Source organism: Ixodes scapularis, unplaced genomic scaffold (genome assembly GCF_016920785.2).
Source record: "Ixodes scapularis isolate PalLabHiFi unplaced genomic scaffold, ASM1692078v2 PGA_scaffold2__306_contigs__length_199485367, whole genome shotgun sequence".
In the NCBI taxonomy this organism is placed as follows: Eukaryota; Metazoa; Arthropoda; class Arachnida; order Ixodida; family Ixodidae; genus Ixodes; species Ixodes scapularis.
In genome coordinates, this window is record NW_024609857.1 from 84,010,238 (window position 1) to 84,036,002 (window position 25,765).

At 41.5% G+C, this 25,765-nt stretch overlaps 1 protein-coding gene across 4 annotated transcripts in view; it reads right to left on the minus strand.

Moving 5' to 3' along the window:
* Positions 1 to 1,193: 1,193 nt before the first annotated feature.
* LOC8028301 (four and a half LIM domains protein 2) overlaps positions 1,194 to 25,765 on the minus strand; it is a 350,510-nt gene continuing 325,938 nt past the window's right edge. For all 4 annotated transcript variants that reach the window (XM_042291935.1, XM_042291937.1, XM_042291936.1 and 1 more), the window contains 5 exons: positions 14,704 to 14,904; positions 10,764 to 10,938; positions 4,998 to 5,167; positions 3,236 to 3,422; positions 1,194 to 1,736 (listed from right to left, as the gene is read on the minus strand). In XM_042291935.1, coding sequence (XP_042147869.1) covers positions 1,579 to 1,736; positions 3,236 to 3,422; positions 4,998 to 5,167; positions 10,764 to 10,938; positions 14,704 to 14,904 — 891 coding nt within the window. In that variant the 3' untranslated portion in view covers positions 1,194 to 1,578. The remainder of the gene's footprint in view (positions 1,737 to 3,235; positions 3,423 to 4,997; positions 5,168 to 10,763; positions 10,939 to 14,703; positions 14,905 to 25,765) is intronic.

Consider the following 25,765-nt stretch of genomic DNA (forward strand, 5'->3'; position numbering starts at 1 on the left):
TGATTATCTAACAATGTCCCTTTCAACCCATTTTAACAAAATTGCAACAGAACCTTCTAACATTTTTTTAGATATTAATCAAAACGTGATGAACCCTAGCAAGGACATAAGCCTAGAACAAAGATGTATTACCTCTTTTGTACTTATGAAAGACACTGCGTGAAAGGTTCTACGATAGCTTGAGTGCAGACTTATAAATTCATGAAATGCATAGAGGCTGTGAATATAAGTACCAAGGCTTTAAAATAAAGTAGCGAAACTTCTTTAAAGAAAATACCTATGAAAAGTTATTTACTGCGTAATTTTGCTATATGTTCTTTAACAAAAATGGGCAGTTATACATTAAATAATTCCCAAATGAGGTTCTCAGAACTTCGCGTTATTAAAAAAAAAGGGTTTGCTGCTATATGTGGTATCTCAAGAATAGCGAAATATTGTCTTTAAATTATTTTCCGGCACAAAAAAAAAAAGAATCATGCATCATGCCAGGGGGCGAGAGCAGCGAAACCTTAGATGGCATATTCAATTCGACCTCTGGATATCAGGACTACTTATCAAAAAATGAAAGTATTTAGCACAAATCTCGTTGAGGAACCGAAGGCTGTCCATATATTTCATTCCTGATTCCGACTTGGTGTCATGAGCGTATGATGAAAAATATCCCTAATACTTCATTGTCTTCTAAAAATGTTAAACCTCAATTACATAAAAATGTTTTGTTTAATGTAACAATATTTTTTAAATGTCGAAATACTTAACGTCATGTGTGTTTGTGAGTTTAAATAATTCTTGCCATATAATTGCTTGAAAGCTTTAAACGAAGCCTCCGACGCATGTATTAAAAATTTTAACGCCAAAATAGAACAGCCTTCGATCAAACTTACTAATACTTCACCCGAAATTTTCTTACAAAATCCTATAATCGTAAGGCGCTAAGAGGAATTCGGCCTGCCGATGCTGGCAGTTGATGCACCCCGTCACTATAGCAACGTATTTCACAATTATAGCACCAGGAAAAGGATCCAGTTTTTCACATCGTATTAAACAAAACAAACAAGAAACAAAAAAGCCCCAAGAGTTTTACACTAAGTCGACGTCAATTTCAGGCCTTATATACTTCAGGGAGCAAAATATGTGTTCCAAACATATCATATACCAAGTGTAGCACGCCTAAAGAGAACAAGAAATCGCAGTCGTACTTTAGTGCGTATTTATTAGCTACTACATAACAATGTCAACATTATGATCAAATAACTGCAGTATCAAAAAAGACACTTCAGCTAAACACAAACAAGGCTTCACTGCGTACGTGAATTGGAAGCTTTAACAGGCAACAATTCTGTCGGCGCCCTTTTTATGATCCACTCCATTCCTCGGAGTTAAACGTTCGTTTACGTAAGGCTTACTTTCTCAGGCACATAATTGTTTTGTTTTGTCGTTTCTCTTCCTTTTTTTTTTTCTTCGTCTGCGCGAGTACTTTCTTGGCTTAAGTATCTCCGTCCCTTTTTTCGTTCGGTTGCTAGCGTCTCATGAGAAAGCGCGAAGGGGGCAATTTGCGTAAGTGGTCGGTCGCCGCAGTTACATGAGCTTCTGCCTAGCACACTCGGGGCAGAGAATCTCCGGACCGTCGGTGATGAAGCCCTTGCCCACCAGCGAGTTGTTGCACATGGCGCAGATGAAGCAGTCGTTGTGCCAGTTTCGGTCTTCGAAAGAGATGAAGCGGGTTCCGCCAATTCCTGCAACATAGAATTCGGTTGCAATCAAGGTCCTGCTTGTTAAAACTTATTACAAAGAGCGCACCGCAGCCCAGCTAACACCACTCTGAAACATTTAGGTTACTTTATATTTGTGTAATTTGGTGTGAGAATCCCACTGGAGAGATGAAAAGAACGTTTTCAAATATTTCTATGTGTTCCGAAAAGATACAGCTCTGAAACAATCTCCTGTTATTAGCCATTCCAGGAAACTTTGTAGGCAAGTGCCATATATATATTTTTCATAATGGCATAAAAATACACAAATAAGCAATTATCTCACAATCAGGCTTTCTTCTCAATATTTAGTGGACCGCAAATCCACGAAATTCTCGAAGTGACCAAAACCAAGCAACACCTTTATCCGACATGTGTTCAAGAAAATAGCGGGCAACCATAGTTAATGACGCAAAAGGTTTTAGCGTACCTTAAACTTAAAGATGACGCTTTCTAAGTGAATTCATCTGTTCCTTCCCATTACTGAAACACAAAATCGTTTGTTGCAATGTATTCACAAGTGTACTGTTCTGCGTTTGCAATTTCGACCACGTTTCATCTGTGTCGTGCCCTTCATCCCACAAACTACAAAAGTAACAGCAATAAAATATTATTAAATACTGTTCATTTATTAATACTGTTACCTATTCTTCGAAATGACCACGATAGAGCTCGTAAAGTAGAAAACTCAATATTACAAATATTTTCCTTTAGCTGGCAGCGGTAAACAGAATTATATTTATTCTACTTGTGTGAGTATCCCCTCGTGACACACCGGGTCTCTCCTGTAACGTCCCGGGGTTCCGTGACTGCTGTCGGGTGCATATTTAATATTTGGTTGTGTTATTTTTGAGGGCCTTTATTTCACCAACCTTCGCGAAATGTAAATAAAAATATTATCTGCGTAGAAGAAATATTTCATTCCATTGGTGTTTTTTTTTATGTTAAGGAAAGTCACCCGGCCATGAGAACAGCAAGGAGCCAAGGGAGAAAATTAACCAGAAACACCGTCTATAAAAAAACAGCTATCCCCGTTACACACTTAATAAATGCGGAGTGTTTATTTAAACTAGGGCTATTCCGAATGAAAATAAAAATAAAATAATATTGTTTTATGGTTACCAGAAGTCAAACGAACGTTGTGAACCATGAGAAAACAATATTTTTTCTTCACTGTTCGTAGTTTAATTAAGAAGTTTTAATAAGCAAATATTTATGTGTTACGAGGCCAGCTTGGTCACGGTCACGAGACACTCTGATGGGGCCTGTGGGATGTTCCGTTGCTTATTTTTACGTTTCAAGTCCAGCCCCGATACCTCTGGTATTCTGTTGATTAAAACCTGGTTAGAGCATGTCCAGCCTTGGAAGTTTAAACGTTTCCTAACAAGGCACATACCTGCCGACATCATCGCTTTTAAGTAAGAGCAGATACACGCGTTAACGCAGGGGAATGAAGTAAAAGAAGGCCAAAACTGCAGCCTCACCGGTGATGGGCTTGGAACAGGCGGTGCACCTCTTGGCGAAGAGCTCGCCGAAACACTCGGCGCAGTATGGCTTCTCGTCGCGAGAAGTGAATCGCTGGCCCGCTAAGGACGAGCTGCAGTTGGTGCAGGTGAAGCACTCCCGGTGCCAGGGCTCGTTGCGGTACGTCACGCCGCCGCTGCTGATGATCTGCGATACGCGACAATGCTGTCATCTTCAGCTCGATGAGAGATTCGGTTCATTGGGGCCTCGAGGCTCTCGAATTACAAGACGTGTGCAGGCGCGAAAATGTAGACGATGTCTGCGTGCGGCTACTGTAGTCGTGTGTCAGCCGAATAAACGGATCGTGTTCAGGTTTCTAACTCTGATATTCGTTTTTCGGCGATCTCATTGGGCAACGCTGCAACATCATTCGCTGCGGAGTCATAATGAGATGTAGGAGGCTTCCCAGGCCCTACGTTTCTTATGCTTTCAGTGATTACACACAAAATTTTAATATAGTAATAGAAAATTGTTTTATCTTTAATGGGGAATATGTTCCTCTCGTACACCTTGCCGTCACCGAACGTGAACACAGAAAGGAAAATCACAACAAGCTTGAATATAGTTTTTTTTGTACATCAATAACCACATTTTCCCTTAAAAAATGTCGATTTCGAATAATTGTTTTTGAGGTTGTTTATTGGTGTTTGGTTTGGAAAGCGTATACGACTTGCCGGTGTAGTGTGAACATTAAAGATACTATGTGAAAGCCAAAACGATATAAACATGATGGGTAATTTTCATTGTTCTCGTACCGCGGATTTTGATATTCGTGATATACACAATCAAGCAAAAAGGTTGCAGGGATGCAACTACTTTACAATTAAAAAAGGTGAGCAAAAATACTGGGATGGCTATAAGTGTTGCCAATACCACAAAAGGTGGCGCAATTGGCGGTATAGTTTTCTGTGCATTAACTGACAAAGCATTTTTGCAGCCTGCTATGGTGAGTGCACTAGGGTGAACATTATCGCAGGATAGTAAGTTCATGGTTGCGATATGCTTGTTTGTAAAGCAGTAGATTACTGGCGGGCTGTTGGTCAATCGATCTAAATAAAGCGCAAACAAACGTGACAAATTTGGAGAAACACATAGCGCATCTCCTGTGTTTGTGTGTATCTCCGATTTTGTCCCATTTGTTTGCGTTTTTTTTATATGTGTCTCTTCCTACCTATATCCGGATCACGTTCTTTAACAACTAAATTAATCATGGATATAAAAAGATACATGGCCGGTGGCTAAATACTCCACATGTGTATCTTACACGCGGTTAATAATTATTACTTGATCACCGTGTTAGAAATAGTCACAAAATACAACAATGGATTTGAAGCAGTTTTATGCTTTTTACTAAAGTTTTGAGTATCACAACATTTAAAGATTGAACTCGACGCCCGCAGTTGCACGTGAACGGGGAAACATAATATAAGCAAGTGCGCCTGGGTGAAGAATGCAGAATTCCACCAATCAATGACAGCGTGATGTAACGACAACCTCATTCTAGCACTGTAGTGAAATACGTTTTATGACGAAGAGGCTATAAATCTTAGGTGTTGCCAGCTGTTTAAAACGAAGATCACTGTTAAGATGGGCCTCCTATTAGCACAGCGTAGAGCCCGACCTACAGGCACTGCAAAATCATACATTGTGCATGCTACGGACGGTAACCTTCGAACCCCGCTGTTTATGAAAAACTCTCCGATTTGATAGGAAGCTATTTACCTGGTTGCACTTAATGCACCTGGTGGAGAACTTCTCCTCGTAGCAGGTGGTGCAGTAGATGTCGTTGTCTCGAGGAATAAAGCTTCGAGTTCCGATGGGGTTCTTGCAAGTACAGCAGCAGAAGCATTTATCGTGCCACTGGTGGCCCTTGTACTCCATCTTCTTGGTACCTACGAAGTGTCCCGGACGTTTAGACATACTTATTGGGGACCATACAAACAACTTGAATCAAATTAGATCCAATCGGTTAAAAAAAACGCCCGACCCACAACGTCTGTCATCCTCATTAAATAAAAAAAAACTTTAAAGAAAGCAATTCATATTTTTCTTTTACATCAATGGAAGGGAACTTTGTACTAGGCAAGGTTTTCATTAATTACACGGTCACGCAGGTAATACAAACTTAAACGTTAAATAATCTCGTTCGGTGGTTGGTGCGGTGGCAAACCCAGCGGGCCAACGGCACCACCAGTATCACAAAAGTATCAGGCCACACCGTCGTCCGTCGCACGCCAGCTAGAAACATATTTTGGCAGTGTTTTCACTAAAGGGGCGGTTACTAAACGGTCGCAGTTCGGCGCAGCTTGTAGTATTATGACTCCGTAGTGCAGAGACCCATGAATCGCCCCCTAACGTAAATATACAATGAAAACAAGCAACAGAAGTCCGACGCCAGAGGAACGCACCACAGTTTGCTGCAAACGCCGTTAAGCAAACATATCGCACCACCGACAGATTGGGTCGCGATTACAGGCCACCTGCCCCAGCAACGGTCGCGGGTGACGCTTTCGTCGCACTTCTTGGGGTTATACTCCGTTTCCCATTACGCCAGACTGCTGTCCACGTTACTATTCGATGAAGCAAATCAAGCAGCGTCAAAAGTGCGACGTCACGGCGTTCACCGTCTTTTTCGATTTTTCTACAGGGTGTCTCAAATAGTGCCCAGGCTCTGTAAATGGACCTCAAAAATGGGTGGCCTAACCTATCGCGCTAAGACTTCGTGCCGCTTTGCCCACAGGTGGTGCATTGTTTTAACAAAATTGGCAAAGAGCAAACTTACCTAAGGAAAAAGTAAAAAAAAAAAACTCTTAACTCCTATGGAAAAGCAGCTAAGCCACCGGTCTTCAAACAATAAGGCCACCTATTGTTTGAAGACTGGTGGCCTCGATGCGTTTCCATAGGAGTTAAGATTTGTTTTTCTTTTTTTAGTTCTTCCTCATGTAAGTTCGCTCTTCGCGAATTTTGTAAAAAAATGCATTACCTGTGGGCAACGCTGCATAAAATCGTGGGGCGATAGGTTAAGAAACTGGTTTTTGCTGTCGATTTAAAGAGACGGGCCGCTATTTGTTGCGCCCTGTGTGTCACCGACTTAACCAATCACGCACAGTGAAGGCGCCGCGATCGCACACTTTGTTTTTTGTGCGTGATTTGTCTAGCCGGTGATCTATACCCACAAAGACAGTTAGCTCAGTGATCACGATGCACTTTTGGCGCTGCTTCATTGGCCCCGTCGGGTCGCGACGTCGGCTGCGAACTTAATGCAAAAAGGGAGTAGCATCGGCGTCGAGGGTCTTTGAAAACGTAAAGGACAACATTGTTTTTGTAACCTAAGAAGTGATACGGGACTTCTTTGAACGAAGGGATACGTATTCTCGGATTAGTACACTTGGCAGTCCAGAAGAAAATGTAAAAAGATAAATTTTGAAATTTTAGGTCACCAACTTCATAATTATTATGTCCCACTTTTTTCTTTCCGTCTGCTGTAGTCCACAGATTATGCCTAAACAATCATTTAGATACTCCGAGTGGATTAATATATAGGCCGCATTTTAGTGATAGGTTTTGTGTCCTATACGTGGCAGGGCGAAGGTAGACACGAGGGAAACAGAAACCAGCTATACCCTATCAAGCTAACGTTTGTCAGGTCGAGCCGAAAAAAAAAAAGATCAGATTAAGAGCTGTTATTGGACTGATCGTTGCGCAATCGGGCTATGAATTTTCACAAATTATGTTTTTCGTACCAGAAGTGCCAATCTACAGTGGAATATTATTTAGAACTAGCTCCACAATTCTGTAACTATTTTTCTTGTGGCGTGGCTCATTTCATCGCAGACGTTCGTTCATTACTGGAATCGTTTACTGCAGGCAGTACTTAATTATCATTGTCAAGAAACATGTACTATTAAACTAGACTATTCTATTTTTTGTCGACAAAACCGCACAAGTTTTGCACATTGCGGGAAACTACACTTCCAATAAATTTCTGAGCCTCAAGCTCGTGACTTTATACCCATTCAAGGACGAACTTTGCCTCTGCGGTTATCGAAGTAAAATTACGTGTATTAGAATATTCGTTCCCATGAAGCAATTCGCCGTATCCCTACTTCACTGAAAAACACGTACAATTTAACCAGTAAATTCTAGTTGTTTCTAAGCTTTAAGCGCAGAGAAAAAATAGGAAACCTTGGAAGACCCACTCACATAGATCGTCGCTCCAAAACTTCATCCCTGGTTATCCCAGCTTAAGGGGCGAACAACGGGAAATGAGATATCGTTCTCGAATCGCACGCTGAAGCGGGAAATAGCCGTTTAGGCAAAAGGTGGTGCACTTAGTAACGAACGCCGCTAACTCGACCAGATAGGCGCGCAGGAAAGAGAAGCAGCAGCGACGAGCAACGTTGCAGCCCAGCCGAAGAGCAGCGACAGAGGAGACGCAAACGACAGCTATGACACTTCGTCCCCTGGCCGTGCAGTGCAGTCAGCCACGCCCGTCGTACTCCAGATCACCACCCGCCCTTCCCCGGCCCTCCTCTCTCTGTCTGGTAGCCATGACGACCAAATGACGCTGGCCGTCGGAGGTCGTGTCCCTCTTTCGGAAACACAAAAGGGGCAAGGGAGGTGGCGGCAGAAGGCCCGTCGCTCTGCTGCAGCAACAAAAGAGGGGCCCCGTTGCGGTCCCAAGATTTTTGATGACCGTACGACGACGCTCCGGCGGCCGCAGGGTGTCGCAAGAGACCGTCCCATTACCGGGAAAGGGTCAAAGTCACGCCAGAAGTGGCGGGGTTTCTAGGCGCGTATGGCAGATAAATCTAGCAGCGCCTCTGAAATTAAGTGAACAAACGAGGCACGGAGAAGCGTGAGGTTTCACGCCGCGTCGGACGACGGCCATGTCCGGCGGTCGAGCCGCTATGTTTAGGAGAGGAACAGCGACCGCTCGCAAGTTCGCGCGTCGGGGAGTTACACGGAGTCAAACTCCCCGACGCGCGAACTTTGGACGCAACTTTGGATGCACGAACTTTGGACGCAAAGAAAGGACGCACAAAAAAAACGAATCGATAGCCACTTTAGAAGAGAGAAATAATGCGCATCCGCTAAAGAGATCTCAGCCCCTCACGATTGAAAAAAAAAAAAAGAAATACATAACTTCGATTAAAAACGCGCAGCGATATAAATACAGTTCAACATTGCTAAACCATTTCAGGGAACACGTTTACAATACCTTATATTTACTCTATCAATTCGTAAAACGGTTCACCCGCTATTGCAGGAGTATAAAACATTTGCTTCAATTTGTTCATGTGTTTACTATATCGGTGTTTACTATGAAGCTGTGTAGAAAAATAAACCTACTGGTGATCATTTTATATATCTATATTGTTTAGCCAAGTTGAAAGGCTACTAATAAAAACGCCCGAGCTTTATTTGGAAGTTCTTGTTAGAAACTGTAACTAGAAATAAACGAGAACCTTGATGGAGAGGGTGCGCCGCTGACCAAGACAGAGCCAAGCGACCGAACATCCCTATGTGATGTTTGCATCGCATGCTAAATAAAAACGTTTTTTGAGCTACCTGTATTTGTAGGGCCCTTGGGCACATTTAACTAACGTTTACCAAAATTCAGTAACAATTACTAATGGGCGAAAACGTGTGTGCCGAGGGAACTTCAGGTTTGAGTAGTGCTTCCCAATTACCCACAGACTGCTTTATCTTTTGTGCGTGTTTTGAAAATTTACAAAATATCTCAGACCTTTACAAATATCTAGCGAAGCATCAATTCAGTTTTATATAACCTATAATCCGCCTTTATTACTGGTCGGCGGTTTGATTTTTTAAATATTTTGTGAACACTCGCTCCGACAAGTTCATAGCCCTTAATGACTACGGATCAATAAATTCGTTGTGTTCCCCTGGCGACAGGCCAAAAGCGAAAATTCATGAAAGAGATAGTCAACGAAAATCATGCCAAACTTGTTGTCATATAGTTCAAGCGTAGTTTCCCAGAAATATTTCCTGTTCGAACTTAATAAATACAAAATAGCTCAACGTCTGGATACGCAAAATAATTTTAAAATATTGTTTGTCAAAAAGTTGTAATAATAATAAGCGAAAAACTTTTTTTAATAGTGATACACCCACGAATTTTTTCTAATAGTTTTTTCTTTACAATTCTTTAAATTGGCGAGAATCTACATTTGTTTAGTTAATTTCACATTAAGAAAATTAGTAAAGGTTGAGTGCAGATACAGATCAGACCAGATCTATGCTGCAATTCACGCAATTTCACGGCGTTGGTCGTTTCCCTGTGTATATCTTACATGTATCTAAAATTATACACTTTTCTTCACACAGCCCTGAGACACGAAAACAAGTTCTTTGTGTATTTCATGCTCAAACATTAACATACGTTGAGGATATATCTCACTTAACGCCAAGTACCAAAACAATTAAGAAAGTGAGAAAAATTACGCACCAAAACTGTGATTAATTGTCTTTCTTACGTGTCAAAATATTCTGAAAATGTATTTCGCGTCTCAGTAGTACGAAACAAAGTTGTTTTTTGTTGTTCCTTTGGTTTCTGGAATTACTAGTGTTAACCAATTATCACAACGTTCTGAAAACACGTATTCAAATATTGTACAAATATAAACTTGAGGAATGTAAATAACATTTTAACAAATGTAAAGTTTAACAACTAAGCAACAACACAGTCATGGCAAAAAAGTGTGCTTCAAGTTCCATGATGCCATGTTTATCTCACAGAAATCGTTTGTGCTCTTGCAATTGCTACCCCCGGGCGTCTCAGCTTTTATTTTACGATGCCAGAAATGTAAAGAAAAGCACCAAACTTTTTTTTTACAACCTCAGCCGTTTTTGGTTTGTTTTGGCTGATTTTGGTGAGCATTTGGCGAAGAAACAGAAAGACTAGGAAGAGCCAACACTAATTACGGTTAACAACCGCCATCTGCATTATTTTAGTGAGGATATTACGTTCCTTTAAATTGTCGCTACTCGCCCAATAAAGTTAACGTTTATTTATAAATCAAACCAAAATATTTTTTCCACTCCTGCAGACATAGAACTATGAGTAAATATCGCTTATTTATAGCCTCAATATGTTTCCCGGCTCCTCAACAAACTACACAATACTCCCAGCGAATTCCTTGCATTCCATAGCAATAAAATCTTAATGAAGCGTAAAAGTCAGAGTAGAAATATAAATCAATACTTTTGTTTACATTTTAAAATTCGCTTACGATAGGCGCCATTTAAGAATCTGATGTTATTGGCCTTGCTCAGTCCCGCGAGGTTAGACTACTATTGCTAGCGACTATACACCGGCACTCCATAAAGCTTCATACATACATACTGGCAAAAACATCAACTTAAGGAAGCGCATAAGTTCCCAACAGACGACATATTGCTTGGTGCTCACGTAGGCAGTTACAGGAGACATGCTTATATAGAAGATTTCTTCCTGACACCTACCTGCCCTGAAAATTTCTCCGCAGCCATCGCAACGGGAGGCGAAGGCAGCGTCGTAGCAGGAAGCACAGTAGACCTTCTCCGCCTTGGAACCGAACGGTTTATCCACCAGGGACACACGGCACTTGCTGCAGAGGAAACAGGCCTCGTGCCAATGCTTCTCCTTGTACGACAGATCCTAAGAGAAAGGGAATGCCGATGGTTCAAATACTGACATCTAGATCGGCGTCTGTTTCTCAAAGTAGATGTCTGAGCATAGCCTCTTATACAGTGACAAAGCCCGGCAGATCGCCATGAGACGTAGCCGCCGAAATGGAAACGGTGGAGCGGCAGACAACGCATGAGAGGAGACCCAAAAGACTTGCGCCACGCTGCGGCGTGACGCCGAAACACACTTCTCCCAAGTGCACAAGTGTGTTTCGTGCCCTCGCCGCTGCAAAAGCTGTGCGCTGCCGTCCAGGTTTCCTGAAAAAGGGCTTTTTGATGCTATGTGCTGCCAGATCCTCGTGCTTCAAATCTGTGACCGGGCTCTCTATGGCTCCGTCGTCGAACTCCCAGGCTTTGTGAGTATAGAGGAGGCTATGGTCTGAGTGACAGAGCTTTGGTCACCGAGAGTGTACGATGCGCAGGGTGTGGCGATTCCCGCACATCTCAGTATCCTTCCACGGCCAATGGGGACAGCGGCGTCAGCCGATGAGAACGCAGAGAACCGAATCACGAGGTAAAAAGCACGTAGATAGTAAGCCGCACCCTGCGCTTTGTAAGCTGTCAGTAACTAGAGTCGGCTAATTTAACGAAGGTTTAAATAATAGCCATCTAATGACTCATCCTTTCTATGGTCATGGACAACTCAAGAAACGCAGAGCATGGCCTTATTATGTTCACGCGTGTATGCAGAAAAGCAAGTCGTCTGCTTCTTGCGCTGGAGCTGCTGTGACGTCAGTACGACGATGAGTTCTGATTGGCTTCGATTGAAAGGATAGTGGGTAAGCCTTAATGCCTGACGCCTTGAGGTCTACGCACTATTTTTTTTTTAAATCAGTAAAAAAGAGCCTTCTTGACGTTCTGGCATGATAGCAACTTCTGTGCAAGAAGCAGACAAATTTCCGCTCAGCATAGCGCTGTGATTCAATCACGATTATTTCAACCCGAGACTGGACCAGGAGAAAAAGTGTTACCGTTGAAGAGAAAGAAACAGGAAGAGACAGCGTTTCTATTATAGTAACGCTGTCTGTCTATTTCCTCCATCTGCCCCAGTCTCGGGTCAAATAATCATGGTAAACTTCGACCAGATCGCCTCCGCACTGACCGTTTCTCAATCGTCGGTGTTTTCTGTCGGCTAAAGGACACTGACAGTGGAGCGATATCAATACTCTCGGAACTCGCCAAAGCGTAATTGTTTTTGTTTTTTTTCTAAAGCTGACAGTGACAGCAGTTAGGCGCATTATGTCGGCTGCTGCTACATTTGATAGTACGAACAATTGGTTCTGTATGATGCTATATCCTGCGTCGAGTGGTCTGATTGGCCTCCTAGTGCCTGTATTGTTTTTGTAGACGCCAGAGGAAAGTTATCGGGTGCTCAAGTGGTAAATTGGAAACACAATTTATGTCGCGTTTCATAATCTAAAAGTACTGGGTTCCTTATGTAATATATTTGTATATGTTCATGGAGCTGTAATCTTCGCAACGATCTACTTTTTCTGGTAAATAGCGATATTTAAAGCAAGAAGGCATGATATCAAAACACTTAATTTTTTTATTGCTGTTGGAACTTAAAGTTCAATAGGCACTTATAATGTAAGTTTATTATATACATTACTTCGCAACTTGCAATTGTATTTGAATTTTTTGGTTCAGAGCATTATTCATGTCGAAAGATAGAAATAATATCAAATATATGCGGTTGCGGGCACAACGTAAAATTACTCATTTGATAGACAGGTAAAGTGAGGTGACTTTTAATCATCATTGCCGATTTGGGAACTCTATAGTTAATTAATAATCCCAGATCGGAAGAGCGGACATCAGCAATGTTACGCGCCATAAAATATTCAACAAACCTTAAACAAATGAAAACACAACCTTTCCACTAAATGCTATCGTTTTGAATAAATAGTGAGAATGACACTGTTCACCACGTAAGTAATATATAAGGTTTTATTACATCCTTATTATATCTTTGTTTTGTCATCAATACGAATGTACCTAAACACAAAAAAAAAAATAAAGACAAACAATTTTCACCGTGATTTTTTCGCCGAAGCGTGCCGCAAAACTAAAAAAAGAGAGCTTTGAATTTATCCACATTAAAAATGATGCTGAAAGTCCGACGTACCCAAACATACATCACGTGTGGAGGGGCACATTCTCGTACGTTCCAGCTAGGTTAAACTAATATAAGCACCCACGTGTTTAGTCTACGTGCTTCCAGCTAGGATAGCCTAGATTTCAGCTGTAAAAACAGCCGCATTTATCAGGCCTGGAATAACACTTCATCCTCTCATAAAAGGAGGCCCCGAAAATTCGTTGCGCCTTCATGTTTCGTCACGCACTCTTCCGCGGTCGCTCAAGGCATAACAAAAGTAAAGCATCTGCATGCCTTAAAAAAAATGATCCGCAGCGAAATCGCTAATGTGGTAATCTTTGAAGCGTTCAGGACATCAATATTTGTTAAGCCCGAACGTCGTATCATCCGCTAAATCGTATCAATCTTCTTCCAGAAAATGACATCCTAAATTACAAGAAAGGACACGTGTATCACATGTTCGTTTTCGTATTTTAGTCAGAGAAAGGATTCTTAATTATTACCTAATTCTAAAAATATGTTGAGCGTCTAGCTTCCCGCACTGCACAGGGAAGAGCCAATCACAGCAGTCTATGGAGGAAGCTCAGAGAATGACGAGGCTGATATTATGTTTAGACATAAAAAAGGCTGCGTTGTGCCGCTGAAGATGACGCTTAACGATGTTCACTGTAGGATCTTACGACTCATTTGTTACACCTAAGTGCCTTATTAACCTCGTCATTGGCTGTGCTTTTTCCGTAGAAGGCAGCAATTGGTTCTTCCCAGCGATTCGCGGGAGAGTACACGCTCCAGATTTCTTAGAGTGTTAAAAAGCCGCTTCGATTGTTTCGTTTTCGTTGTCGTTATTGAGATGGCAAGATACAGTAGAAGCATTGCTTGAGTGGGCCTTCAGCGTTGGCAACAAAAATGAAATATGTGATAGAAACGCGAACATGAGAATACAAGCTAGTTAGTGGCCTAGCGCGTGGCAATAGTTGTTGGCAGACATCATATATTTTGGTAGTCAGATGCCATCGTGTCGTCCGTTCCCTCAGTCACTGTCAAGCAATCTCTCATTCTGCGACATTTAGAAATGTCCCCAAAAATAGTCTCCTCATATTGATCCACGGACAGATTTTCGGACGATGGCAGGGCAATAGAAACAGGAGGGCGGATTCACGATTGCTCCAGGACGATCTAACTTTCTTTCTCTGATTGCGTGCATGTTTCACGGTGATTATGAGACGAATATCAAAGCGAAGTGCATGACGATGTAGGAAAAGCCGAGTGAAATTCAAGCCTGGCAACACTCGTCCTGTAAACGGCTGTGCTGTTACTGGGGTGTTCCGACGTGTGTCTGAAGACAAACGTTGCGACATTAATCGTACTATCAAGTGTCACGTGTGCAAAGCAGGGTGGACACAGTAACAAGTCACGCGTAGTAAAAGTGTAGACGCACTAGGAAAAGTCACCTTCTTGCTCCAAGAAAAAAAAAAACGCCATTACGTTTACAGCTTTTTAACAGCAAAGAAATCATCAAGCTACAAGAAGAAACAAAAAATAGAGCGATCAGACTCTAATTTCTCTCAAACAAGCTTTTAGAGATCAGTGTGCTGTTTTCGCGTAGGCGAGTTTTCAGTCGCCAAGTAAAACACCCACCTTGGAGTCGATTCCGATGGCTTTGGAGCACTCTTCGCAGGAGTTTGCGAAGACCTGCTCGTAGCAGCGGACGCAGTACGGGTGCTCGTCGCGCAGCACGTAACGCTGGCCCGTCAGCGACTCGTCGCACTGCCAGCAGCAGAAGTGGCCCGAGTGCCAGTCCTTGTTCATGGCTTTCGTGTATTCACCGGAAAAGATTAACTGCAACGAAACAAGGAAAGGAGGAACAAACCATCAATCTTAAGGCCCCCAGACGCTGCAAGGATACGATTATTAAATATATGCTGTTCTGAGAGCCTTTTGTGTTTGTTTTTTTGTTTGTGTTTTTGCCTTGAATTTGTCATCGGGCTATGGAAAGGTTAGGCGTGTGTTATGGTACTGATCATTACTGCTGCAAAATAATACATGTCGTATCGTGTCAGCCTAACATGACCATGTCCGATTTTACAACACTGAAATGTATTTGCTATTGTAAAGTGAACTAATATATTGCAAGGTCCCGGACTGAGTTGAGGAGGAATTATGATAATAAATCAAAATATTTCAACCAGCTCCGGAGTAATTCAATGACAATTAATCGAGCAAACCATTACATTAAGTCCATAAGTGTCTTCAAAATAGAAAATATATGAATGAATCACGCTCAGAAAGAATCATAAGCGCATGACATTATGTTGATTTTTTTATTTATTACTTGTGGCTAAGTGATCAGTCCTGAGAACTTTGAACAGTTGCACACAGATTTTATTAAATTCGGAAAGTGTATTTATTTTTCAATAAAATTCGCCTAACGGCGAAATTAAAAGTAACATATATTAATATACGCCTTACGTGTGTTTCTGCTTTTGCAGCACAATAAGTTTAGGCTTTCACTTGGTGATTCTCAACGAGACAAAAAGCGTGGCTCAGGATTATTAAAAAGCAAAGAACATCGGAAAAAAAAACCTTAACGAATTACGAAACTAGACTAACCAGAAACACAAGAACCGTAAATGATCGTAGCAAAACAAAGCCAAAATTTCCGCGTTTTTTTCATTCTATGTTTTGTAATGGCATGCTATTTTTTATGTAAAAAGCTGGGGGGTCAAACAGTTTATCTTTTCCTGCAAAACACACTACTCGCCTGAAAATTTACCTGCGTGGCTTTTAGATGCGTCCAGGAAATAACCTTGGTTTAAGCAGGCTCTTCATATAAAATTTAATATACGAGGTTTCATTGTTCTCTTAAACTTAAAGAAAAATAAAGCATACGCGGTCGTCCAGACTATTGCTCGTATATAAAACCTTCAGTACAGCAGTAGACCAATAAACCCTCGCAAGTTAAAATTTGACGAAGTGATTGATTTTAGATCAGCCCGCTTGGAGTAAAATAATGACCATGTACTCTCGTTCCAAAATAAAAAACCCAAGCGAATGTGAACTGACGAAACCTGTAGTGTCCTCTAAAGTCTGATTCAGATGCGTTTGCGCGTTACCGACTACGTTACGACAAGTTGCGTTTCACTGTGGACACGGTGTGACGACCTCGGTGGCAATAGCAATCATACTCTCGTAATCAGTCACACGTGTTCGTGCCGCCATCGGTCACACTAAAATGCAAAGATCGGAACCAACCATAACAGTGGAACACTCAATCATCATCGGGCTTAGCGTGCATGCTGGACTGCTCAGCCGCTCTTAAATTTTTGTCGTGGAAAGTGTAGACTCTTCCCAGATTCCACGCATCCACCACTTATGTTCATTAATTATGTCGAGGTACCTTGTTTTCTATACTTCGTTTCAGCTTAAGTCATGACGCAGCCGATGCTACGAGCTAGTGAGACCAATGAAGCTTCTTCAGAAGCGCATGTCACTAAGACTTCTTCGTGATCGGTTGAGCGAAGATATAACACACACAGAAACATGACGAACACCACGATGGTGCGCTTTCGACGATGTCTGATTGATCCCACCAACTCGTAGCGTCGGCTGCGTTTGCACTTAACATTACACAAGGTGTAGGCCTACAATAGGTACCGAAAACAAAATCGACTCCGGAAGAAATACCAGGTAGGACCACTCGTGATAAGTGAGGGACTGAATACTCTGGCGTGCGCGCAAAGCCCGATCATGCGTCCTTTTTGCAAAATCAATGGCGTTGCCGGCTTTCCCTGCTACGCATACGCTCGGGATATATATATTTTTTTACATTGTTCTTGATTACACGCTGCGAGTGTTTAAGATAAACGGGAACCATGTTTTTCTCCCAGCATAACTAAAAATTATGTATCGCCGAGCGATCGTCTTCCGCCCAATTGTAGCTTTCGCGGTTGGGAACCGATGCCAATGATTCAGAGCATACTATATGTGATTAGGAATTTATACAGGGATCTGCGCAATCTTTAATCATAAAATTGAGCGCATTCGGAGCAGATGAAATTATTCTCCTTGTATTTGCGAGCTTCGTTGGCCATCATTTTGTTTTATTTAAAAAAAAAAATCTCAATATCGAATTTTATTATTGAATTTTTAATGTCTGCGTTTCTATTGCCTGCTGATAAAATTCAATAAAGTGACTCGACCTAGTCAGGCAGAGTGCATGTGCCGTTATCACTTTCTCCTGAGACCTTACTTCCAAATATAGAAATAAAAACAAATGAACGAAAGAGCACTGAAACTTTGGCATCTAGTCTCAACCGCGAACGCGAAATTTGGGCGGGGACAGGGAGTTCGGCGATACGCATAAATGATATTTATGATAAAAATAATAAAAACATATAATACATAGGTGTGATTTTTCCGAAACACCCGTGGTGTGTAAACAACTGACGGAAGAGTAAACTTTAATTTTAAATAAATATTTCTTGGTCAATGAGCCGCCCAACACAGTTATCAAAGCCCTAAATCACAACCGCGAGGCTGTCCGGATTTACTGCGACCAACAGGTAGAGGTACAATCATCACATGCAAGCAGGCCTTAAATGTCCAACTCAATGTATGGATTGCAGTACACTATATGCTCAGCTTGTCATAAGTTAGAGTTCTCTTGTTGCAGAGCCCTGTCGGATGAACACGTTGAGCTCTCTAGGACGCTATGCATTATATGGTAAAATATGTATATTAATATATGCATGACCAATATCAACGGCAGACTAAAATCATACAGCCAGTACAATAAAAAATTTACTAATGTACTAATATACATCGCCGTGTCTCCTCAGATTATGTTATTCGTGCGTAGTCTTCTTTTAGCGTTTCTTTTCCCATTATGGTACTAATCTAGACCTCACGAAAATAAGTTATCCTCTATAACTATACCATTTCGAAAAAGAAGCATATTTTTCCATATAATAATTTTCTGACATTATTCACGTTTATACTCCATTGGGAAGGACGTCATCTACCATATATGTTGCCCTGTATATGATATGCCACTGATTGCAAAAATTATACATGCTGGCTCACTAAACTTAATGGGAGGGCACAACTAACGAAAAATGCATGCAGTATCTTCCAATCCTGCGCCAGTGCCAAACAGCATATATGTATATCCACTCAAGCCGTCTGTTTAGACGTTTAAAAACCCTTATTTTAGCCGAGGGTCGTTTAGTAGTTGCACTTAACACTGCTTTGCCAAAGCGAATGCACTATTACCCAGGAGATCCCACGTGCACGCGGAAACTAAAAAGAAGGATCTAAATAACATTATATTACGCATAAAATCGGTCCTAGCTTCCATTGTTGCTCAGGAATGTCCTGAATTCCACCGAAACTCTTAACAACGCGATGAGTATGCGCTATATTGTTACAGGGAAATAAAAGAGCGGACTCCAATGGAAATAGAAGGGGCCCGAATGAACCAATCTGCGTTTCAGAAAGAACTAGTGTAAGAACAAACATTAATATGTAAATGAATGAATTCAATTATACACATTCTCAAGTTTACTGATTTCAAAAGTCACACATCTTCAAAGTTTGCAAACTCGCATCGCAGCTTATTTTGCTTCAAATCAAAATTAGGACAATACTGCAAAATTTAACGTTCTTATTTGTATAACGAGGCACGACTGTTGAATATTTATTGCTGTTTAACAAAGTGAACGTGATTACAGTTTGCACGTAGAAGAAGGAAGGTAGTGATAGCGCGAGTTCAAAAGCGAAAAAAGTTAGTCTTTGGAAACGTTTTTTCTTCGTTTATTTTAACCCGGTCGTTATATTTATTAAACCTCAAAGTCACCCACAAATGAGGAGAGCTTCAGAGTTCAACAGGAATAAAATATAAAAACCATGAAACTTCTGGAGCTAATCATTCATTTTGATTAATGTGAACAAAAAAGTTTCTTTTTTTTACGAAACATGAATGTAAAGGACTCGGCAACGATCACAGCAATGTACTTGGCCACTTTTTTTCTTTTTTTTTTTTTGTTTTGAAAAAACAATTAAGCTGTCTCAATTAACAAGTTTGACCCCACAGGCTGAACAAAAGCTTATAACAAATCGTTCAGGAGTAATACAATAAATAAAGAGTTATCAGTTTCTCTAGTTTCAGGCATTTTTTAGATACTTCCACCGAAAAGTCTTTGTTCATCGTCAAGTCCTTGGGAGTTAATAGTGACCCCTTAAAGGTCGGTTTGTCCGTACTACCTCATCAAATATATCTTATCGCTCATCACAGTCTTCAAGTCCAATTCGTTTTTAAACAAACAGTGCCACTTTGCGGATCATTTGCTCTTGGAACTCTTCCAGAATGGCGAGCTCAGAGAAGCGACTGTCTTTCGAGAGCCATGTTACCATTGCAATAAATATAGCTTAAGGTAAGAGGAATATAAATAAACTAATCCCCACCAAAGCTGCAATATATGAAGAACGAGGCACCGTGCCTCCAATTGGCAAGTAACGTGAGGCCTCGTGGAAGCATATTGACAAGCTAGTGTAAAACAATAAGGATGCGGATAAAATGAAAGCCATCTTTAAGACAATTTAAAATAGGCCTGTAGAAAATGCATGATATGCAAGATATAAAATCCTATAGACATAAGCAAGACGTTTCGACGGAATTTATACCTGCTTGACCACGGCAAACCTGGAGACTCAAAAACAAAAGACCGAAAATATTTTCTTATTAGTTAGGGGAGGACATTTTTTTCTGGAGACATGTTCCGTAGTTCGTTTTATGCAAAGCAGCAGAGTTAAATTAAGCATTGCGATAAGAAAAGTTTAATCTTTAGTTATCATGAGGGACATAAGTTGCTCGATTGATGTCGCTGTTTTTTTAGCTTGTCGCGATAAAAGTTTAGTTTGCTGAAACTAAATGCTTCAAGGAATACAGCGCTATAAGCATGTAATTACTAGAGATCTCTAAGTGACTTTCGTCAGGTCTCCTAGTTCGAAACGCAAGCATTGATCAGCAGTGCACATTCTTAACAAAAAACAATTGTCATTAACATATTTGCTTTCATTAACAATTACCTCCAACCGAGCGAAAGAGGAAGAAAAAAGAGGCAGAAACCATACCCTTCGGCTTACGTGTAATTCTGTAAAAATTATTTGCAATACTTGTACGTCTTCCGTTTACGCTCCCAGAGATTCCTCACTCAGGATCGGCGTTAGTGTCGGAGATACAAGCTATCATTTTACCGGGGTTCCCGGTTTCTCTAGCACGAAATAGGAAATTCTGTCTCTGCTTGTCAATCTGTATCCCCGCGCTTACTTGACTTTTCCGTAGTGTGCACCGGTAGACATTGATAAACATATTACATATAGAATTATATATAACGAGGTTTTTTTACATACCTTGACTAGTATAACATGAATGTTTCAAACTCAAAGTTAATCAAAGGTGTGTGTGCTTTTATTATACTTTTGGACCTCCGAGTTAAGAGTTATGAATATATATATATAACACTACAGGTGCTCCACTAAAACTTTATTTTTAAATTTAACTAGAAAGAATTTTGCACCAAAATAAAGTGTCCCATTTCAGGTGACTGAAGAATAAGAACGTGCCCTGTGAAGACCTATTTATCAGGTGTATGTCCTAAGCTCTACTGGGAGCTAGGGGTTTACACAATTTAGCTCGCTTTGGAACATCTGGCTAACTTTATTCAAAGGAAATTCTTCTGGGTCTACATTTAATTATTCCAAATAAAAAATGTGTTTTTAAAATCGCCAAAAATTCAATATAACATTTATTGCATAATAGAGACTTTAATCGAAAAACGGCATCCCACAATTTAACGCCTAGACTTTATAACTTCAGTAAGCTCTGTCCAGCTTTTTAAAGACTGTGTTTGTATCAGGGCCCCCGGGAAAAGTTCTATATGCTCTTAAGCCGCTGTCTTAGCTACAAGCGACGCCCGCAACCAGATTTGGCCCCTGCTCAGTGCTTCGGAGACCCAAACAGTCAAAAATAGCCGGGATCGGTGCCAACGTTTGTCTGAGTTCACGGGTTGCTATTACATAAGGAAACAGATACCTGTTCCAGTTCTGTCTTTACAGAGCACTTACTAAAGCGTTCCACCTCCATCTATACATGAAAAAATTACTGAAACCCGGTAATATACAATCACGCAGACGCAAATTCTATGGCGTCTCCCTGGAATTGCTTATTCTGCAAGGGTGTTTATCATTTGTTCCTCTCTTCCTCACTTCACTCGTCACTTCTATCCAAGATGGTTCATACGAGGGCGGTCGTTCATTAAGATCGTTCAGGTGAATGACCCAACTTTCGTAATTCAATCACTGAAACGAAGATAGTGCCTTATGAATCTCGACCTGTCCAGGTTGATAATACAATTGGGTGCCGCATGAAGACTATTTGCTAAAGATAATTGTCCTGCAAGGCACCCTAAACGTGTCCCAGTGGCTTTTCCGTTTTAACCCGAAAGCACTAAAATGCAGTTTCAAAGGCAAAAGTCTTAAACCATAAACACCTCTTTTTCATCATGTAAAGGGTTCCGATTATGTAAAAAAAAATTAATTTGATATTGAAAGAAAAGTGACTTTAGTATACGGTTCTTTCTTCTGACCTTAGCTCAAGATTTATATTTAAAAAAAATCAGACTCAACAACAATCAGACCCTTAGGATAGGTATCATACAGATATAACAGTATCTTGACACAAACTTGGATGTTACTTCTAATAAATTTGTCAATTATATAAATACAATTCAGTAGAACCGACATTAAGGTTATCTTAACGTTGGAAATGACTGAAATCTTTGTAACAATATCATAGCTGACCTACACACACTAAAACATAGTACTGTCTTTACAACTCAGTCAAGTAACAGAAACAATAAGATCATGAATTGAATGACATTGACAGCTCATTCCCTCAACCCTACATAAATTAAAAAAAGAAAAATTCACGCCGCAAAAGATTGGGAGTTTGGAAAGTAAAACCTTTCGAGTATATTAACGCCAATGAATCGAAACATGTAAGCGTCTTTTTTTTCGAGTAACATACTCCAATTGCATGAGCACGCGTAATTACGCTGAACACACAAATACCTCGTCGTTCTGCGGCTGGTAGCCATACGCGTTTTCGTCCGTGTCCACTTCCACCTGGATCCTGGTCTTCTTCTTGGTAGTCTTCTTGACCTTCTTCACGGTGTCCACCTCCTCCGACATGATTGCTGTTGTTCCCCACACACCAAAACGGCGCCCCTTCGAAGTTCCAAACTGGACCACGGGACAGAGAGCGAGCAACGCACCAACTCGAGCCCCTCGCCGCTCACGACGACCTCAACCTATGAAGTCGCACCGAGACTTGTGGGACGCTCGGATCGCCGGGCCCGGGTTGCCAATCCCCGCGGCCGGTCTTGCACACGGATCGCAGATCGAGAGAAGGAGGGGCGGCCGTCGGGGAGAGGGGAGCGTCCTCGGGGTTCGGTTTACGATGCCTGCCGTGCCTCGCCGAGCCCGGGGGCGGGGGAGGGGGCAGGGGGGCCCCGACAGAGAAGACAGTTAAGAAAAGCAGAAGGAAGGAAACGGAGGGAAGGGGGGAGGGGGGGGGGGGGGCGATCGTGGCAATGACGTGTGCCACGTCGGATGCCGCCGCCATACGTAACTTTCCTGTCTCTTTTTCTCGGCGTATTCTTCGTGTTTCGTCGTTTTCTTTTTTTTCTTTCTTGTTTTCTTGCCTGGGCTACTGAGCTGAGGCGATCATCCGATGGCAACATAATAGGATCGCAGCGGTGTTGGAAACGTGTGTTACTATACAAGGAACACGAGGTCAAACCTTCGTTGTGTGGGGATGGTGGGAGCGGGGTGGTGAAGTATGGTGGAGCGTGACGTCTGAGTACCTCGTCAACCTTAACATGTTACGCCATTCATAGCAGGGTGTTTCTTGAGCCTCGGGAGAATGTGGGTGTTCCTTGGCACAGAGACGAGCTTGAGGTTTGTACTTGCAGGGCTACGCCCTAAAAGTTAATGAAAACAAATCCACTCGGTCTTCGACAAAATGCTTAATGTTGAAGCGAGAAGTAAGGAGTTGTATTGGAAGACAGACATTGGAATGACGTTGAGACGAAGAAACGGCATGAACTTATATATTTCCAGTAAAAAAACGTCGAAGTTCCACAAAACTTTCAGGAGAAAAGAGCAAACCAATGCTCACGTTTGCGCCTCTGTTTTTGGAGATTGATATGAGGACGCATTTTCTAAATTCAACAGATAAATATCGCCACAATTACGTATCTCCCAATACCTGGCGAAGTTAAACTTAGAATGAACAAAGCGTAATTACTTCGACCGTGACGCTGACTAAAATACGGTCTGCATAACATCAAATCAACACCAAGATAGTATACATGCCACGCGACAAACTGCGAATACGATACCTGTGCTTTGATTATCTAGAACTCTCTTTTAGCCTTCCCGTTGTTTCTTCATTACCCGAGCAGTACCTAATTCCATAGGTAGTTTCGATAGGTGTGTATAGGCGTGGTATGATGCCTATGAAGACTGTTATGGACGCTTTGTACTGTTAAGGCACAAGCGACGAGCGGTGACGACAAGAACCGTTTTCTGTGCCTAGAGAGGGGAGAGTACTTAGAGAAGACAGTTGCGAAGTCCTGGATAATTAAGGACCAACGCGCGACTCAAGGTGTTCACATCACACAACAGCCTTGTGTAATCGAAGTTGTCTCTTTTTAGGATTAATCCCCCCATGGTGCTAATAAGGGAGAAGTTATGCCTAACGCTTCACCATCCACTTAACCATTAATTAGCATAGGTACCGTCTGCTAGTAGCGAAGATGTGATTGAAACTAATAAAATAAATCAAACCCGTCACAAGTCATCATATATCATATCAAGCAACTATTTTTATTGGACAACGAAAGAGCAGTGGGAATACTACATGAAAAGACTGGAATAACTAAAATTACGCACCGCTTTGGATATTTTGTTTAATAGAATTGTCCTTGCCCTTTCCGCACAGTTTTGCGTTTCTTCTTGTAATTAATCAGTGCCATCTAGCACCGAGCGCTTTTATTTAGCGATAAATAATAATTTGTCTATATCCAAGTTTGTTTTGCAGCGGAGGCCTCAAAAACGTCTGGCAAAAGGAAATCGTCAATGAAAAAACGGTTAGATTCCAAGCGAGCTGGTGGATGTTTACCAGGTTGCTACTGAACGCGACACTGGGGCATAAAAATAAACTTTCAAAAGTTGAAAGATGGTAGATATTGTTTGTCAAGTGTAGAAATAAAATTGGCTGCATGTTTGGTCATCCTGCGAAACGAGCTTAAGCGTCGTAGCCTTTTACAATTGGTGGTGCCCTTAGTTCGGATGGTGCTTGGGGCAGGATGACCTTGAGTCAAACAGTGCCTGGGGTGGGTTTGTGCCTTTAGTTCAGATGGTACTTAATCAGGGCTTCGTATGGCAACAGATTACCTCACACCACGTCTCTTTCTCACGCTGCGCGCGCTTCCCTTCAGCACCACCCGGATACAAAACTTTTGCGCTGAATTTTATGAGTCGCAAAGAGAGAAGAAGCGTTCTTTCCTGACCTTTCCCCTCTTCGTTCCACCCACCATATCTACACCACCTTTTTTTACCCCTCCCGTTCTTGCTCTTCATACCCCTCTCCTCTCCGCACATTTTCTCACGCAACCTTGTTCTGCTTTACCCGATATCGCGTGTTAGGTCCATAGCTCAGTCTGCAACGCACTCGGCTTCCACGCCGGTGTACGGTTTCGATTCCTGGCACAGGTTACCGTATTTTTTTCAAGAACATTTAGCGGTTGCGGAAGGACCGACCCACACCTTTCGTGACAATGCGACTCGTGTGGTTGGTGGACTCTATATAGAAATGCCTCTAATAATCTACCTGGAGTAAAACTTTGATGTGAATAACTACTGCTTTTCAGGCGTCTTGTATTTTACAAACTAGTAAATCTCGGATCAAAACAAATGTTATCGGTAAGAACTTCAAAAACTCAACACAACAAAAAGCAGGAAACTAATTTTCTTCAAAGAATTTTGCGTATTTAGTTTGATGACAAGTCGCGGAAAACATTCGTTATTTTAATAATACTGGATAAAGAAAAACACAAGCTTTCTGAATGAGTGGAACCTAAAATTGTAAAGCACACCACAAAACACATTTCAACGGAACATTCCCCAAAACAACAAGTTGCGACCCTTGCAAGCCATTCACACATCGCTAAATCTAACATCTCGCCCATAAAGCTTTACATTTACTTTCGTTCTTGTAATCTAATTATATTTATATATCCTCCCCTCAAGCAAGACTATATGATGAGCCGCTGGGGGTTTTCTTATGAGTTATAAACCGTCTTACGTAGTCGCGATTGTAACATGAGTGAAGCTCCTGCATCATGCATGTGAAATGTTTCAAAACGTATGCATACATAGCTTGCGACATTACAGGACAACTAAACAAACTTCAATGTTGCCTAATCCTAAACAGGTGATGTCAAGTATTTCCGAAGCAAACAATAAGGCCACGAAACCTTGGCACGCTATCACGTATAATCTTCGTTATTCATACGAGGGGACATGGAAACACCTTGAAAGGAGGTTATCAATGCTAATTGGCATCGCTTCAAGATCC